The sequence below is a fragment of the Dipodomys merriami genome, unplaced genomic scaffold (genome assembly GCF_024711535.1).
Source record: "Dipodomys merriami isolate MVZ:Mamm:240054 unplaced genomic scaffold, mDipMer1.0.p SCAF_14, whole genome shotgun sequence".
Taxonomy (NCBI): Eukaryota; Metazoa; Chordata; class Mammalia; order Rodentia; family Heteromyidae; genus Dipodomys; species Dipodomys merriami.
In genome coordinates this window covers 39302349-39316834 of record NW_027202715.1, presented here as the reverse complement: position 1 = coordinate 39316834, position 14486 = coordinate 39302349, and the positions used below count along the sequence as shown (strand labels likewise).

General features: G+C 51.1%; 1 protein-coding gene across 1 annotated transcript in view; it reads left to right on the top strand.

Annotated features, from left to right (window-relative positions):
- The window catches only part of LOC138826176 (slit homolog 1 protein), a 148113-nt gene that overhangs the window by 91716 nt on the left and 41911 nt on the right, over positions 1 to 14486 (top strand). Inside the window, exons 5-13 of the mRNA XM_070021325.1 lie at positions 4562 to 4633; positions 6056 to 6127; positions 6710 to 6781; positions 7147 to 7310; positions 8424 to 8571; positions 8970 to 9041; positions 9459 to 9530; positions 11911 to 11982; positions 12613 to 12756. Of these exons, the coding sequence (XP_069877426.1) occupies positions 4562 to 4633; positions 6056 to 6127; positions 6710 to 6781; positions 7147 to 7310; positions 8424 to 8571; positions 8970 to 9041; positions 9459 to 9530; positions 11911 to 11982; positions 12613 to 12756 (888 nt within the window). The remainder of the gene's footprint in view (positions 1 to 4561; positions 4634 to 6055; positions 6128 to 6709; positions 6782 to 7146; positions 7311 to 8423; positions 8572 to 8969; positions 9042 to 9458; positions 9531 to 11910; positions 11983 to 12612; positions 12757 to 14486) is intronic.

Here is a 14486-nt window from a genome sequence, read left to right as displayed (position 1 = left end):
CTGTCCCTTATCTGCAGGGGAAGGAGGTTGGCAGGGGTCCCAGGACACTCGGCACTCAGTGGAAGCTGCTGTTGGCAAAGCCCTTGGCTTTGGGTGATAGGGGTTCTGGCCAGGCAAGGCGGGGTCTTTACAGCCCCTCACATCCCCAGGAGTGGGCTCTCCGGTACTCCAGCTCCTTCTCTTCCCTGGGAGGTCCCAGGACAGTTACTCACCCGCCTCAGTGGCTGCCCAACCCCCGTTCTGGGGCACCCCCTCCCCAGGGTATTTTGTCAGAATTCAGGGAGGAAAGAAGTAGGGTCACTGTGATATGATCCACAGTCTCAAGTGCTAGTTCAGCGCTTCCCTCCCTCTTCATGGCCTTCATCCTGTGCTCCTCAGCCCTGTCTGGCAGAGCAGGTGCTGGGAGCCTGTGGGCACAGGTAATGTGCGGTGGCCTCCTGCCACGCAGAGCTGTCGTCTGTTCCAAGCCTTGCCTTCTTTTCTCCACATGTGGCCTGGTCTCTAACCCCTCGTTCTGGTCAGAAAGTTGCAGAGAGATTGAGGCAGGAGAATCCTATATGGAGCTGCTGGAGTTCAATTCAGTTCAAAATCACTGAGCCCGGGGAGGGGGTGGGAGCGAGGGTGGGCTGGAGGGAAAATGAGACAAATGAAGGAAGGGGGCACAAGTGTGACAAGAAATGTACTTATCTTACTTATGTAACCGTAACCCCTCTGTATATCACCTTGACAATAAAAAAGGAAAAGAAAAAAAATTACCGAGTCCCTGGGATACAAAATGTGCAATGCCCCCAGAGCTGAGGGGAGAAAAAGAGATTGTCTTCGGGAGATTGTGATCTGGAGCAGGCGATGGACATTACACTCAGCACACATGTATTTCACTATAATCTTGGATTGGTGCTAAAATGGAAAACAGGGGTTTCTAGAACCAATAGGAAAGGGAGCAGTTAGGGATTAGGGGAGGTGTCTAAGGACTGAGATATGAAGGTGAATAGGAGTTTGCTGGGTAGCAAATGAAGGAAGTAGAGTCCAGGCAAAGGCCCTGTGGCAAGAGTGTTCTGGAACTGGAAAAGTGTCATAGGTAGAATTCAGGTCTCCATTCCATTCTGCAGAGGAGAAAACCGAGCCATGAGAAGATGACTTGCTCAAGACATGACACACGTAGCTTGCTGAGCTCAAGTCTCTACTGTGACATATAGTGTGGCATTGTCCTTACTCTTTTCACTGTCCTGCCTGTGACCTCTTTTCTGAACTGTCTGCCTAGGACTCTGTATCCTCTATCTTCCTCCTGTCAGGTCAAACTTTTCTGAGTTTGATCTGGTCCCCTCCTGTTCTGGGCTGTCCTTTCTGTCCCCACAAACCCGGAGCCATTCTCCTCACTTGTGGGCCTGTGTCAGGTCATCATGGGAGGAGGGGATAAAAATGAAGGCTTGGGGAGATGGAGGTGGCTGAGGGTGGAGAACGGTGAGCCGGGAAAGGTGCACTTGGTGCTTTGTGGGTTTCTGTGCAGACCAGCAGCAAAGGGAGACTGGCGACTTAATTTCAGTCAGGTTTGGCAAAGAGGAGACAAGGATGGGCCCCGCAGGAAGCGGACAGCCTTGGGTGTGGGAATGAGGTTGAGCTCATGTCCTGGGAAGGCTTCTGGCGCCCCCTAGTGGTCCCTCTGGACGCAACCAAGAAGCCGTAAGGGAAGGAGGGACAAAAGCCAGTGTTTCCTATTTGCTAACTGGAGTCCCTGATATAAACAGGGCTCTTCAGCCAGTGTCTGGGCCATGGCAGAAATAGGAATTCAACTAAATTCTTCTTGCTGCAAGTTCAGGGTCTTTCCACCATGCACTTCACTAATGCATGTTCCTGAAATTTCTAAGGCCTGCTTTGTTTTCCTTTGTTCAGGGGGTGGGGCTAGATGTTCTGGAGTTGCAAATTGTTTCCTTTAATCACCTGAAGCAGGAGAGAGAGAAACTTCCTGCTTGGGGCTGCCTGGCCAGGGTTGGCATGAACTTACCCAGTGAGGTCAGCTCCTACCCACCCAGGACTCTCATCTTACCCATTAGCTCCTGGTGTCCCACCCTGCATGCTTACCTGCCTAAGGGGTCTTGTCTTTCCTTGGTAATCATTGGTACCCCAGAGTAACATCTGCAGAGCCATCAGAACACATCCCTCTGGTCTATCCCAGTGTCTTTCCACCATACCCATTGTGCTGAGTTCTGTCAAGCCTCACCCAGCCCCAACTGTGCTCTTATCTACCTCTCCCTACCCTCTGTTACACTTAGTTCCTAGTGTGAGGACTTATGCAATTGCTTTTCCTGACCTACACTTTGGTGCAATGCTATTATAAGAAACAGGCACTTGAAACCCATTTATTATAAGGATCTAATTATTGATTAGACCACACTGTCATTTTTTTTCATAAAGGCTCTTGGGAAAATTCTTGCCTCATCTGAGCTGTGCTTCTGAGAAACGGATCCTCTGAAACGATGTGTGTCTGGTAGATGCTGCTAACTGGCCAGTTCCCCCCGTTGCTGGCTTGCAGAGGGCTCAGGGGGCTCAGGGCCTCACTCTACGTGGCTGGCCATGTGTGGTCATGTGGTCCACATGTTCTGAGCACCCACCATTGATTTTTCTTCCTTTCATCCCATTTCCCCCTCCTGCTCTCTTGCTGTTTCGTAAATCCCCGCAAACCACCTTAAAGCCTTTATGGAACAAGTTGGGTCTTGATCAATAGACTAATCAATACAAATAAAAATCCTTCCTGGCAGGGTTGTGGTGAAGATTAAGTAGAATAATGGATGTGAGTGGTACACAGAATTCCCTCCCAGGCTCAGCCCGAGGGTGGATGCTGGCTGGGGCTGGCGTGAGACCCCTGGAGGTCTCATTCCCTGTACATCCCCACTTTCTCCTGGACGTTCACGCTCCCTTGTCGTTCCCCTGTGACAGGCTTTCCCCTGTCCCTGCTGCTCTGTCCAGTTTTCACCTTCCCTCTCAGATGGTAACATCACCACCCTCCTCACCTCCTCCCAGGATAGAAAGTGCCTGCAAGAGCACCTGACATAATATGTGTCCGAGTCTGTTCAAGTGGCTGTAATATAACACCATAGGCTGGCTGCCTGGTAAACCACAAACACTTATTTGTCCCATTGATCAAAGATGCATTGTATTCATAAACTGACACATTGAATTGAAATGCTTTTGTACAACTACGTACAGATAACCTTTTTAAAGTTACATACATAGACTGGATCCTGGCGGCTCACGCCTGTCATCCTAGCTACTCAGGAGGCTGAGATCTGAGGATCATGGTTCAAAGCTAGCTCGGGCAGAAAAGTCCATGTGACTCTTATTGCCAATTGATCATTAAAAAAGAGCTGGAAGTGGAGTTGTGGCTCAAGTGGTAGAGCAGTATTCGAGCACAAAAGCTCAGTGACAGAGTCCAGGCCCAGAGTTCAACTCTAGGACTGGAAAAAAAAGACCACATAAATACAAACAAACAAAAAGCCTTATTCCTCACCATACTGGGCATGGAGATTGCATCCTGAAGGTGCTAGAAGAGTTGGGGTTTGGAGAGGACCCACTTTCTGATTCACCAATGATACCTTGATGTGTCCAATGGTCTCTCTTCATATTAGCAGGGAGATGATCCTACACATGGGGCTCTGGTGTACTACTTTCCTTGGAAGGCCACGGGCTAGCACCATTATGTGGTGACTAGGCTTCGACCCAGGAATCCAGGGATGGTATATACACATTCAGACTACAGCATGTGACTCTGAGTAGTCTGCAAGGGGCACGTGTGGTGGTGGGGGTGACTTAGAAACCTTCTGGTCTAGCCTCATGCATTTGACAAATGAGGAAACAAGACCCCACAGCCAATGTGGAAAGGTCAAGTCTCTAGTACTGTCGTAGCTGCATGACATCTGTCCATTTTCAGCTCGTCTCCCTGTCCTCAGAAGCTCTCAGGGCTTCTCACTTCCTGCAGTCGACATCCTGAATGGCCACCAAATAAGCATTCCTTACTCGGTCATCCGTGGTTTACAACTGATCACTGCAAAACACAGTGGCTTCAGAGTGGGGGGCTTTGGCTCTGTGAGAGAGTGCTGGCTGAGCTTGGATTCCATCTGCAGCACCCCCAAACAAAAACAAAGGCATGATGGCTTGAAAGAACAGTAGACATCTACTCAGTCTGTGTGGGCAGCCGGGCGGTTGTGGCTTAGGGATTTTTTTTTTTATGCAGTTGGGGTAGAGAAGCCAGCTGGGGCCGACTCCACCGGCTGTGTGGGCCCTGGTGGGACTGGTCTCCGCTTCCTGGCTTTCTCCTTCCAGCTGCAGCCCTCTGGCCAGAGGAGAAGGAGCTGAGAGGATGCTCCCTTTGGGACAGCCTCATAATTCATTCACCCACCGATCCATCCATCCATCTCTCAACAAGTGCTCACTGAACGAGCACTGTGTACAAGGGTGTACAAGGGCTCCTCCCAGGTGCAGCATGTGGCCACTGTAAAGCCCACCGTGGGTCTCTGGAAGCATCTGTCTCCTGATCATTTTCCTCTCTTCTGCTTTGTTCTCTCAGGGACCTAAGTGAGAATGCCATCCAGGCCATCCCCAGGAAGGCTTTCCGGGGAGCCACTGACCTCAAAAATCTGTGAGTATAAGCCTGGGAAGGAAGCAGGATACAAGGGTCTGCGGCCACCCTGGCAGTATACGGGGGTCTAACTCCCTGGGTTGTGTGGTCCAGGCTTCCAAGGAGCCAGCCTGAGCTCTGAGATGGTGGGCCCTTGCACAGGCTTCTAGAACATTCTGGAGAGCACAGGCAGCTCACAGGTTCAGTTCTGTGTGGAGGTACCAATGCTCCCCAGTTCCTTGCTCACCTCTGAGTAGGAGCTGGGTTGAATCTTTTACAGTCACATTTGCATAAGCTGCAGCAAATAATGAGCTGCCTGTTTTCTCATAAGCTTGTTCTGAGGTTTAAATGAGATAGGGTACTATATACATTTTGTCAAATGCTATTTAAATGTAATGGATTATTGTTATTATTTAAGTTTATTTTGATCCAAATTTATCATCTCCCCAAGGTCCATAAGCATAGCAAATGCCTGGCATGCTTGCCACACACACCCTTCCCATGACTGAGGCAGGCATTGGTAATCTATCACCACATTCCTCCACAGAGCAACACTCCAGGTAGCCAGTACTAGTCAATCTTGCTTGGCACTTGAAGGAAACTCACCTGCAGGCTCTGTTTGCCATGGCTTCACTGTTACTCTTCATTTTTCAGCTGCCAGTACCCTCTAGGTGGTCCCCAAAAGTATGGGGGAGAGGTCACCTGCTCCCCAGGGTACATGCAAGTGTAGAAACAAGAATATAACTTTTGGCTGGCACTAGTGGCTCATGCCTATAATCCTAACTACTCAGGAGCCTAATTTGAGGATCTGAGGATCTGAGGATTGAGGTTCCTAGACAGCCAAAGTAGGAAAGTCCCTGAGACTCTTATCTCCAACTGACCACCAGAAAACTAGAAATGGAGCTGTGGCTCAAAGTGGTAGAATGATATCCTTGAGCAGAAAAGCTCAGGGACAGCTTTAGGCCCCGAGTTCAAGCCCTACAACTGATGGATGACAAAAAGAAAAAAAAAGAATATAACTTTTATTTCTATTACTTGAACTGAAAATAAGAAATCAACTTTTTATTAATATTTACTATTTGGATGGAGGTGTGGGCCTAACAAATGATTGGAGTCATGCCTCACTTTAAAAAATAATGGAGTGCTCTGGGGCTGGGAAGGTGGCTCAGTGGTAGAGTGCTTGCCTTGCATGCATGAGACCCTGGGTTCAATTCCTCAGCACCACATAAGCAGGGGGGAAAAAGCCGGAAGTGGCGCTGTGGCTCAAGTGGTAGAGTGCTAGCCTTGAGCTGAAGAGCTGAGGGACAGCGCTCAGGTCCAGAGTTCAGGCCCCACAACCGGACCTCCCCACCACACAAAAAAATAATAATAATGGAGTGCTCTATCTGAATGCTCAGACACTGTGTACCTCTCATCTAAAGTCCCCCACTCTCTGCTTTACAGACAGCTGGACAAGAACCAGATTAGCTGTATCGAGGAAGGGGCCTTCCGTGCCCTGCGGGGGCTGGAGGTGTTGTAAGTAAAACCCAGGGAGATGAAAGGGCTGTGAAGAGCCTGGCAGAGGCAGGGCACGGCTGGGCACCCCTGCAGCTGGAGCCGGGGTGCACTAGTCTTGAAGATCGGGGTGACAGCCTCCAAGGTCACCCTGGCAACTGAGAGCTGATACGTTTCACCCGCTTAGGGTGAAGCCCCGTGCTGCAGAGTGTCTGATAGGAAGATTGGATGCCAGCCCCTTCCTGCCATTTCCTCTGAGTAGCTAGGCCTGGGTCCGGGGTGCATCAGCTCATGAGCTGCTTGCTCCCCCTGCTTGCTCTCTGTCCTTCAGGACCTGAGAGCATGGAGCACTCCGTCACTGTCCACGCTCGCAGCTTTCCCTGTCTGGTGGTGGGGGTGGGGGGAGGTCCGTGTCTTATGCTTTTTGGGGTAGCCCCTTCATGCCCACCCCAAGACTGGTCCCCCTGGAAGACCCTCTTCATGGCTTCCTCTCCATGGGCCATGGTACCTGGTGTGAGGGCTTCCCTGTTCTTAACAGAGGCCCGGCCCCATGACTCTGTCCTGCTGCGCAGGTACTAAATGGCTGCACTTCCTCCCTCTCAGGACCCTGAACAACAACAACATCACCACCATTCCTGTGTCCAGCTTCAACCACATGCCCAAGCTCCGGACCTTGTGAGTCTGTTGCAGGGCAGCGGGGAAGCACCGGGGGTGGGTGGGAAGGAGGTGAGGGCTTCGCACCGGGGACAGCGTGTCCACCTCCTCAGTCCAGAGTGACTGGAGTGATTGGGGGGCGGGTTCTGTGTGAGCTGGGTGAGATGAATTCCTGCAAAGAATGCTCCCCTTCCCCAGAAGGAGCCGTGGGGGGCTTCTCATTGCTGCAGGTTGCCTTCAAGTTGGGGCTGAGCTGCACAGCTAACTGGTGTGGATGGCATGGGGGCACACCGGGGCTTGGTCCCTGGCCTGGGCCAGGCAGCAGGAGCTCACTGTTGGGCTAGGGTAGGGTCCAGGTGGGTGGTGAGTCCCCTGTCTTCCTGCAGCCGCCTGCACTCCAATCACCTGTTCTGCGACTGCCACCTGGCCTGGCTCTCACAGTGGCTAAGACAGAGGCCAAGCATTGGGCTCTTCACCCAGTGCTCAGGGCCCGCCAGCCTGCGGGGCCTCAATGTAGCTGAGGTCCAGAAGAGTGAGTTCAGCTGCTCAGGTGGGTGCAAGCCCCACCCAGCCTTCACCTACCTGCTCATAGCCTCTGCGTGTGTGTGTGTGTGTGTGTGTGTGTGTGTGTGTGTGTGTGTGTGTGTGTGTGTGTGTGTGTGTGTGTGTGCATGAGTGCATACGTGAGAGGGAGAGAGAGAAAGAGTCCTGGTACTGGGCCTGGGCACTGTCCTTTTGCTCTTTTGCTCAAGGCTGGCTCTCTCCCACTTGAGCCAAAGCTCCACTTGTGGCTTTTTGCTGGTTAATTGGAGATAAGAGTCTCACAGTCTTTCCTGCCCCAGCTGGCTTTGAACCACGATCCTCAGATCTCAGCTTCCTGAACAGCTAGAATTAGAGGTGTGAGCCACCGGCTTTGCCCACAGCCTTTTGTCCTGTCCATTGCTGCTCCTCTGCCCAACACATATTTATACCTTCTCTTTTCTGATCAACCCCTACCCAATCTTTCACCTTCTGTTCTCACTGTCCCTTTTGACCCCCCCTCCTGTCTCCTCTCCTCTCCCCTTCCGGACATCCCTTTTGCTTCTTCTTTACACTCTCTCCTTCTGACATCTCCCCTCTTCCCCATTTCCTCCAGCCTCTTCCCCCCCCCCCCAGCACCTCTTCCTCTCTCCAGTGCCTCACCTCCCCCGCCTTGGCAGGCTGCTGCACTGGGCTCTCTGTTGTATCTTCTGGGGAGCTAGACCCCTTAGCCTGGCCCTTTCCTCTTCCACTTGAGGTCCTGATGAGTCCCTCCTTGTCTGATTTGGGCTCCATACTATAGCCAGAAAGGTCTGAAAGAAGCCACACACAGGCAGCCTCCAGAACCTGTGAGAGTCTGTAGTGCCTTCAGTCAATGCCAGGCCCCAGGGGTGACACAGATGAAGCCTAGAGCTTCCTTCAAGATTCTAGGCCAGGGTTTGCTAGCACATGCCTTGCACGCGGGCACACACCTGCCTGAGGCCTGCTGGGTGCCAGGTGCCCACGGAGTTACATCGAAGTTCCATCTCTCATGTCTGCCCCCTGGTGAACCCCTCTGGTTCATCCTCCTCCAAGCCCCCACCCTTGCCCATCTCCCCGGCCGGGGAGGGAGGTGCTGACGTGGCACACCTGGCTGTTTCTGCAGGTCAGGGAGAGGCAGGGCGTGTGGCCACCTGCACCCTCTCCTCCGGCTCCTGCCCGGCCATGTGTGCCTGTAGCAATGGCATCGTGGATTGCCGTGGTAAAGGCCTCACTGCCATCCCTGCCAACCTGCCCGAGACCATGACGGAGATGTGAGTGCACTGGCCCTGGGCTGCTTTGGCTGCGCTGACCCAGGACCCTCAGTGATGAATGGAGAAGATGCTTGCTAGAGGCTTGGAGACTCTAGGGGGGGGGAAGAGGAGGAGGGGGGAGGGACTTCCTCAGAGGTCCATCTGTGCAGCCCAGCCATGTGGGCCTGCTAGTCTGGCTTTCTCAGCATTAGCACCTTGGTGGGCCCCTTTTGATCTTGGGAACTGGGGAAATGGGGCTCCTTTCAGAGGGGCCTGTCTGCCTCCTAGGAGGCAGAGGGGAACAGAGCAGGGCTCAGAGGGACTCGAGCCTTGTGTTTGGCTGGTGAGCCTAACAAACCTGCGGCAGGCCAGGTGACCTGGGCCCTTGTGCTATTTCTCTGTCCTGACATTCTCTGCAGCCGTCTGGAGCTCAACGGGATCAAGTCCATCCCCCCTGGAGCCTTCTCTCCCTACAGAAAGCTGCGCAGGATGTGAGTGCCTTCCTCTGCTTCTCCAGGAGCTGCATGAGATGCAGGGGCCTGGACCGGCCTTCCCGCTTCTGAAGCTGTGGTCTGAGGCTGGGGACCTCGATGATGCTATTGCCTTGTGGGGTTGTGGGGAGGCCTGGAAAGGGCACCGATCCCAAGTCTGGCTCTTGCTAGGCTTGTCACCCTCCTGTGTCAGTTTGAGTAAGTATAGGAGCAATTAGGGAGCTAAAGAGGAGATAGGGCACCCTCCCATATAAGTGTGTCCCAGGCACCTGGGGCTTTCCACTGCAAGGGGAACTGGCCCCTGCCTTTCTCCTTTCAAATAACCTCATGCCCTGCTCCCCAGCTGGGATAGAGAGGGGAGCAGATGGCTGTGAGGGGCTGAAGGATTCAGCTCCCCTTTCTCTTTTTCCCTTGCAGAGACCTGAGCAACAACCAGATAGCCGAGATTGCACCTGATGCCTTCCATGGCCTCCGCTCCTTGAACTCACTGTGAGTAGTAGGGCTGCCATGCCCAGTGCCCCCTCCTCGTGGTGTGCCCTCTGCAGAGTGAAAGGAATGAGAGAATCAAGGGCGGAGTGCAGGAAACCTAGGCAGGGCCGTTGCCCTGACAACGGAGATGCTCTCTCCACCATGGTAGGGATTTCCCCAGAATTCCTTGGGGCTGTCATCTTGGCCCTGGAGAGGCCTTCCCCAGTCACCTATAGGGCAGTAACCACCAGCTCCAGATACAACACCTGCCACCCCTTGTTATTTTTATCCCAAATGTGCTGGTGGTAAGGAGACAGTGCTTTCCTCCACCTCTGGTGAAGGTGCTTGCACCCCAGGTTTGCACACTTTGTCTAGCCAGGATGCCCAGCAGGCAAACAGGATCCCTGTGGAAGGAGCCATGTGTTTCTAATAGGAACAAGTGTTTCCAGCTGCTCTAATCTGTGACTGCATATACTAGAGGCCTGGCAAGTAGAACAGGGTGCCACCCCCCCACACACACACACACCCTTGGGAATACAGCAAGCCACCAGCTCTTCTGCCCTCTACATAAGACTTCTTCTCTTGGAGTAGAGTTTAAGGTAGACAGTGAGACCAGCTACGAATGGTGACCCTGAAATTCAGCAGTGTACAACCTACACAGCTGTTCACAGCCTGATCATGAATCTCTATCATTGGCTGAGAAGACCTGATCTTAGAGGTAGCCTGCCAGAATGTATTCACATCTTCCTCCAAGATGTGAAAATGATTTTCTTCCCTTGGATTGTGCCAGTCTGAAGGGATAAGAGGGGGACAATAACCTGTTTATGTGGGTTTCTATCACTCTTAAGTAGCTGGTCACAGCCAATTGCTGAGGCACAAGAATCTGCATGGTGAGATTATGTCAGCAAATATCAGCATCTATGTTCACCTATGTCAGCCCTGACCTTGTTTCCCTGACTCAACTCCTGCTCCCTCCTCCATTTTATTCTTTACACAGAAACACAGATTACACAGCATCTCTGAAAGGCTTCCTGATGCTTGCTGCATAAAAGCCAAGCTACTGTACCATTTGTTTACCCCACACCAACCTCACTGGCCTTTGGAACACTCCATATGGGCCAACATGGATCCTGCCATGGGACCTTTGCTCCTGATGGGCCCTTTTCTAAAACAAATCTTTTTTTTTTTGGTCCAGTCGTGGGGACTGAACTCTGGGCCTGGGCGCTGTCCCTCAGCTCTTCAGCTCAAGGATAGCGCTCTACCACTTGAACCAGAGCGCCACTTCCGGCTTTTTTCTTTTTTTGCTTATGTGGTGCTAAGGAATCGAACCCAGGGCCTCGAGCATGCAAGGCAAGCGCTCTACCACTGAGCCACCTTCCCAGCCCCTAAAACAAATCTTGAAGCCATGTGTAAAGAAACAGCATACAGGACTTTTATTCCAACGAATGGAGGCTGATTATGACACTGGGAATAGAATACACTCTTCTTCCCCAGCCCCTCTGATGTTTTCACTGTCTGCCCGAACCTATTCCTTGCACAAGTCTTGCCTGAACTAATCCTTGCACAAGTCTTGCCTGAACCTATTCCTTGCACAAGTCTTTTTTTTTGTCTGTCATGGGACTTGAACTCTGGGCCTGGGTGCTGTCCTTCAGCTCTTCAGCTCAAGGCAAGAACTCTACTACTTGAGCCACAGCACCACTTCTGGTTTTCTGGTGGTTAACTGGAGATAAGAGTCTCACGGACTTTCCTGCTGGGCTGGCTTGAACCATGATCCTCAGGTGTCAGCCTCCTGAGTAGCTAGGATTACAGGCATGAGCCACTGGCTCACTGTGCCCTGTTTGCAGTGGTTGTTTTTGTTGTTGTTGTTTTTTTAATTTTGCTATTTTTTCTAATTATGTATAGAATTATTTCATGTTCAGTGCAGAAAACTTTGCAAATACCAAAGTGTGTGTGTGTGTGTGTGTGTGTGTGTGTGTGTGTGTGTGTGTCTTGCAATCTCACTGCTTAGATTTCTATTTCACATGCAATCTGCCATTCTATTTTTTTCCCCTATAAATTCTCTGACAATATTGATCCTGTTTATGGGACTTCCTCTTCCTGTTTTGGATCCTGGACCAGATTAATTTCCCATCAGGCTCCCTAGACGGGCTGTCTGCAGGCTTCTATAGGGTTCCAGTGCAAGGGGCAGGGCCCTTCTGCAACTGTCCTCCAGCCCAGAGGTGGCTTCTGTGCAGCCTGGGACCAGGCTGCCTTCCTGAAGACACATTAGCACCACCTGCTGGCAAGAACCTGTAGCAAGTACACAGGCTAGGATGCTGGGTCTCCGTGGAGTGGTCCCTGTGTTGTGGGGTCTCCAGGTAGGCTGCCCCCTGACCTTTTCTTTCTGCCACCTTTTCTCCAGGGTCCTCTATGGGAACAAGATCACAGACCTGCCTCGTGGTGTGTTTGGAGGCCTGTACACCTTACAACTCCTGTAAGGACCTGTCCCAGGAGGTCTTTGGGTGGGATCTTCATTCTTCTGCTCCCCATCTTCCTTTCAGTATCTTTGGGGTACAAGGCTTACTTGAGCTAGGAGCCAGGAAGATAGGCCACGAAAGTTGTGCCACAAGGCCCTAGAACTTCAGAGGTCTAACTAGGAAGTAGAGGCAGGCTCAGGGCTACTCATAGGATGCCAAAGCCCAGAAGTTCCTGAGGCACAGCCTACAATCCTGGGGTGCCCAGCATGCTGGGCACAGAGATGTCTCCTGCAGTAAGTCACCCAGACCAGCTCAAGCATTCAGGCAAGGATTCTCCCTTAGAAGCAGGAATCACCCAATCCAAACACTCTTGCCTAGCCCCTAGGGACTAAGAAAGAGGAGCCCCTAAAACTGCGTTTGGAAGGGTGAGCTGGACCCCTGTGTGCTCCTAGAATCTTAGTGACATCTCTAGCCATTCCTGAGAGGAAGAAGCAGGTGGCCTCTCTGTGTGAAGAAGTGACCTGTTCCATGGGCTCCTCCCTGAGATCACTGGCGCACACAAGGCCAGGGAGGTGCCAGGATGTGTGAGGGGTCCTGTCCCTGCCTCTCCCCTTCCCCTCAGCTCCTGGCCCTGGCTTTGCCCACAGGCTCCTGAACGCCAACAAGATCAACTGCATCCGACCCGATGCCTTCCAGGACCTGCAAAACCTCTCGCTCCTCTCCCTGTATGACAACAAGATCCAGAGTCTTGCCAAGGGCACGTTCACCTCCCTGCGGGCCATCCAGACCCTGTGAGTCTCCTCCTTCTCTCCTCTTCCCTCCTTCCCTCCCTCCCTTCCTGCAGCGGGACTTTGGGCACATTCACTTGCTTCTCTGAGTCTCCTTTTTATTTATTCAGGAAATGAGGAGTTGTCATGATATTAAAGGAAATGTTTGTACAGAGTTTAGTTTGTCAAAAATGTTTCCAAAATGCTAGTCAGTTATGGCTAATAATGATGACAGTGTTACTAATGTAGCTCATTGATTGATTCTAAGACATAACATCCCATGTAAACAGCTCTGAAATTAGGACGTCTGCTGGAATGGATAGTACCGCTCATTGGTAGCATTCAACTCATCCCTCAGAGCTCATAAAGTAATAATGCATCTTGCCATTGACGATGGCAAGTCAGATGAAATATAGTAATAATACTGATGATGGAAATGAAAAGCTAGAAAGTAACAAATCTAGTAATTTGTCAGAATTCTTGATTATGGAAAATTGCAAGCATATTAAAAGTAGTAAAGTGAGTCCACAAATAACTACTCCCGGCTTTGCCTTCCAGTCAGTCTTGTCTTATTTCTGCCTCCCCCTCTTCTATGCCACTCAGTGTGTGTGTGTGTGTGTGTGTGTGTGTGTGTGTGTGTGTGTGTGTGTGTGTGTGTGTGAATACTGGATATTGAACTCAGGGCGTAGGTGCTGCCTGCCCCTTAGTGTTTCCACTCAAGGCAGGTGCTCTACCATTTGAACCAAACATACCTCTACTTTTGTCTTTTTACTGGTTAATTGGAGATAAGAATCTCATGGACTTTTTTTGCCCAGACTGGCTTAAAACCATGATCCTCAAATCTCAACCTCCTGAGTGCCTAGGATTACAGGTGTGAGCCATCAGTGCCCAGTTTCACTCCATTGTTTTGTTTTGTTTTGTTGGCCTAGGCACTGTTCCTGAGCTTTTGTGCTCAAGGCTAGCACTTTGCCACTTGAGCCTATAGCTCCACTTCTGGCTTATTGGTATTGGAGATAAAAGTATCATAGACTTTTCTGTCTCGGCTGGTTTCAAACTGTGATCCTAAGATTTCAGCCCTCTGAGTAGCTAGGATTACAAGTATGAGCCACTGGTACCTTGCCCTTCACTTAGTATTTTGAAGTAAATCCCAGACATCATTTGTATCTATTTATCTTTAACCTCATCTCTAATAGGCAAGGATTCTTTTTTTGGTGGGGGGGAGATCCGGTTGTGGGGCCTGAACTCTGGGCCTGGGTGCTGTCTCAGCTCTTCAGCTCAAGGCTAGCACTCTACCACTTGAGCCACAGTGCCACTTCAGGCTTTTTTTCTTTTTGCTTATGTGGTGCTGGGGAATTGAACCCAGGGCCTCATGCATGCAAGGCAAGCGCTCTACCACTAAGCCACCTTCCCAGCTCCTAGGCAAGGATTCTTTAACAATACAAATGGGTACTTGGGGCATAGCTCAGTGGTAGAGCACTTGCCCAACATGTGTGAGGTCCTGGGTTCCATGTCTTGCACTTCAAGATAAACAAACAACAACAACATTACTACGGCTAAAAGCTTAAAATTAATTCCTTGATCTCATCAAATAGCTAGTGTTTGAAGGTTGATGCGTCGGGATTTAATAAGCCCTCTGCAATGACTGCTAATACTAGTTGATGTGTCCCTTGAGTGATTTTTTTTTTATCCCTAGGTTTATATTTCAGTCCATGTGCTCAGGCTGTTCATCATGGTGTAGGGATATCTGGTGGACA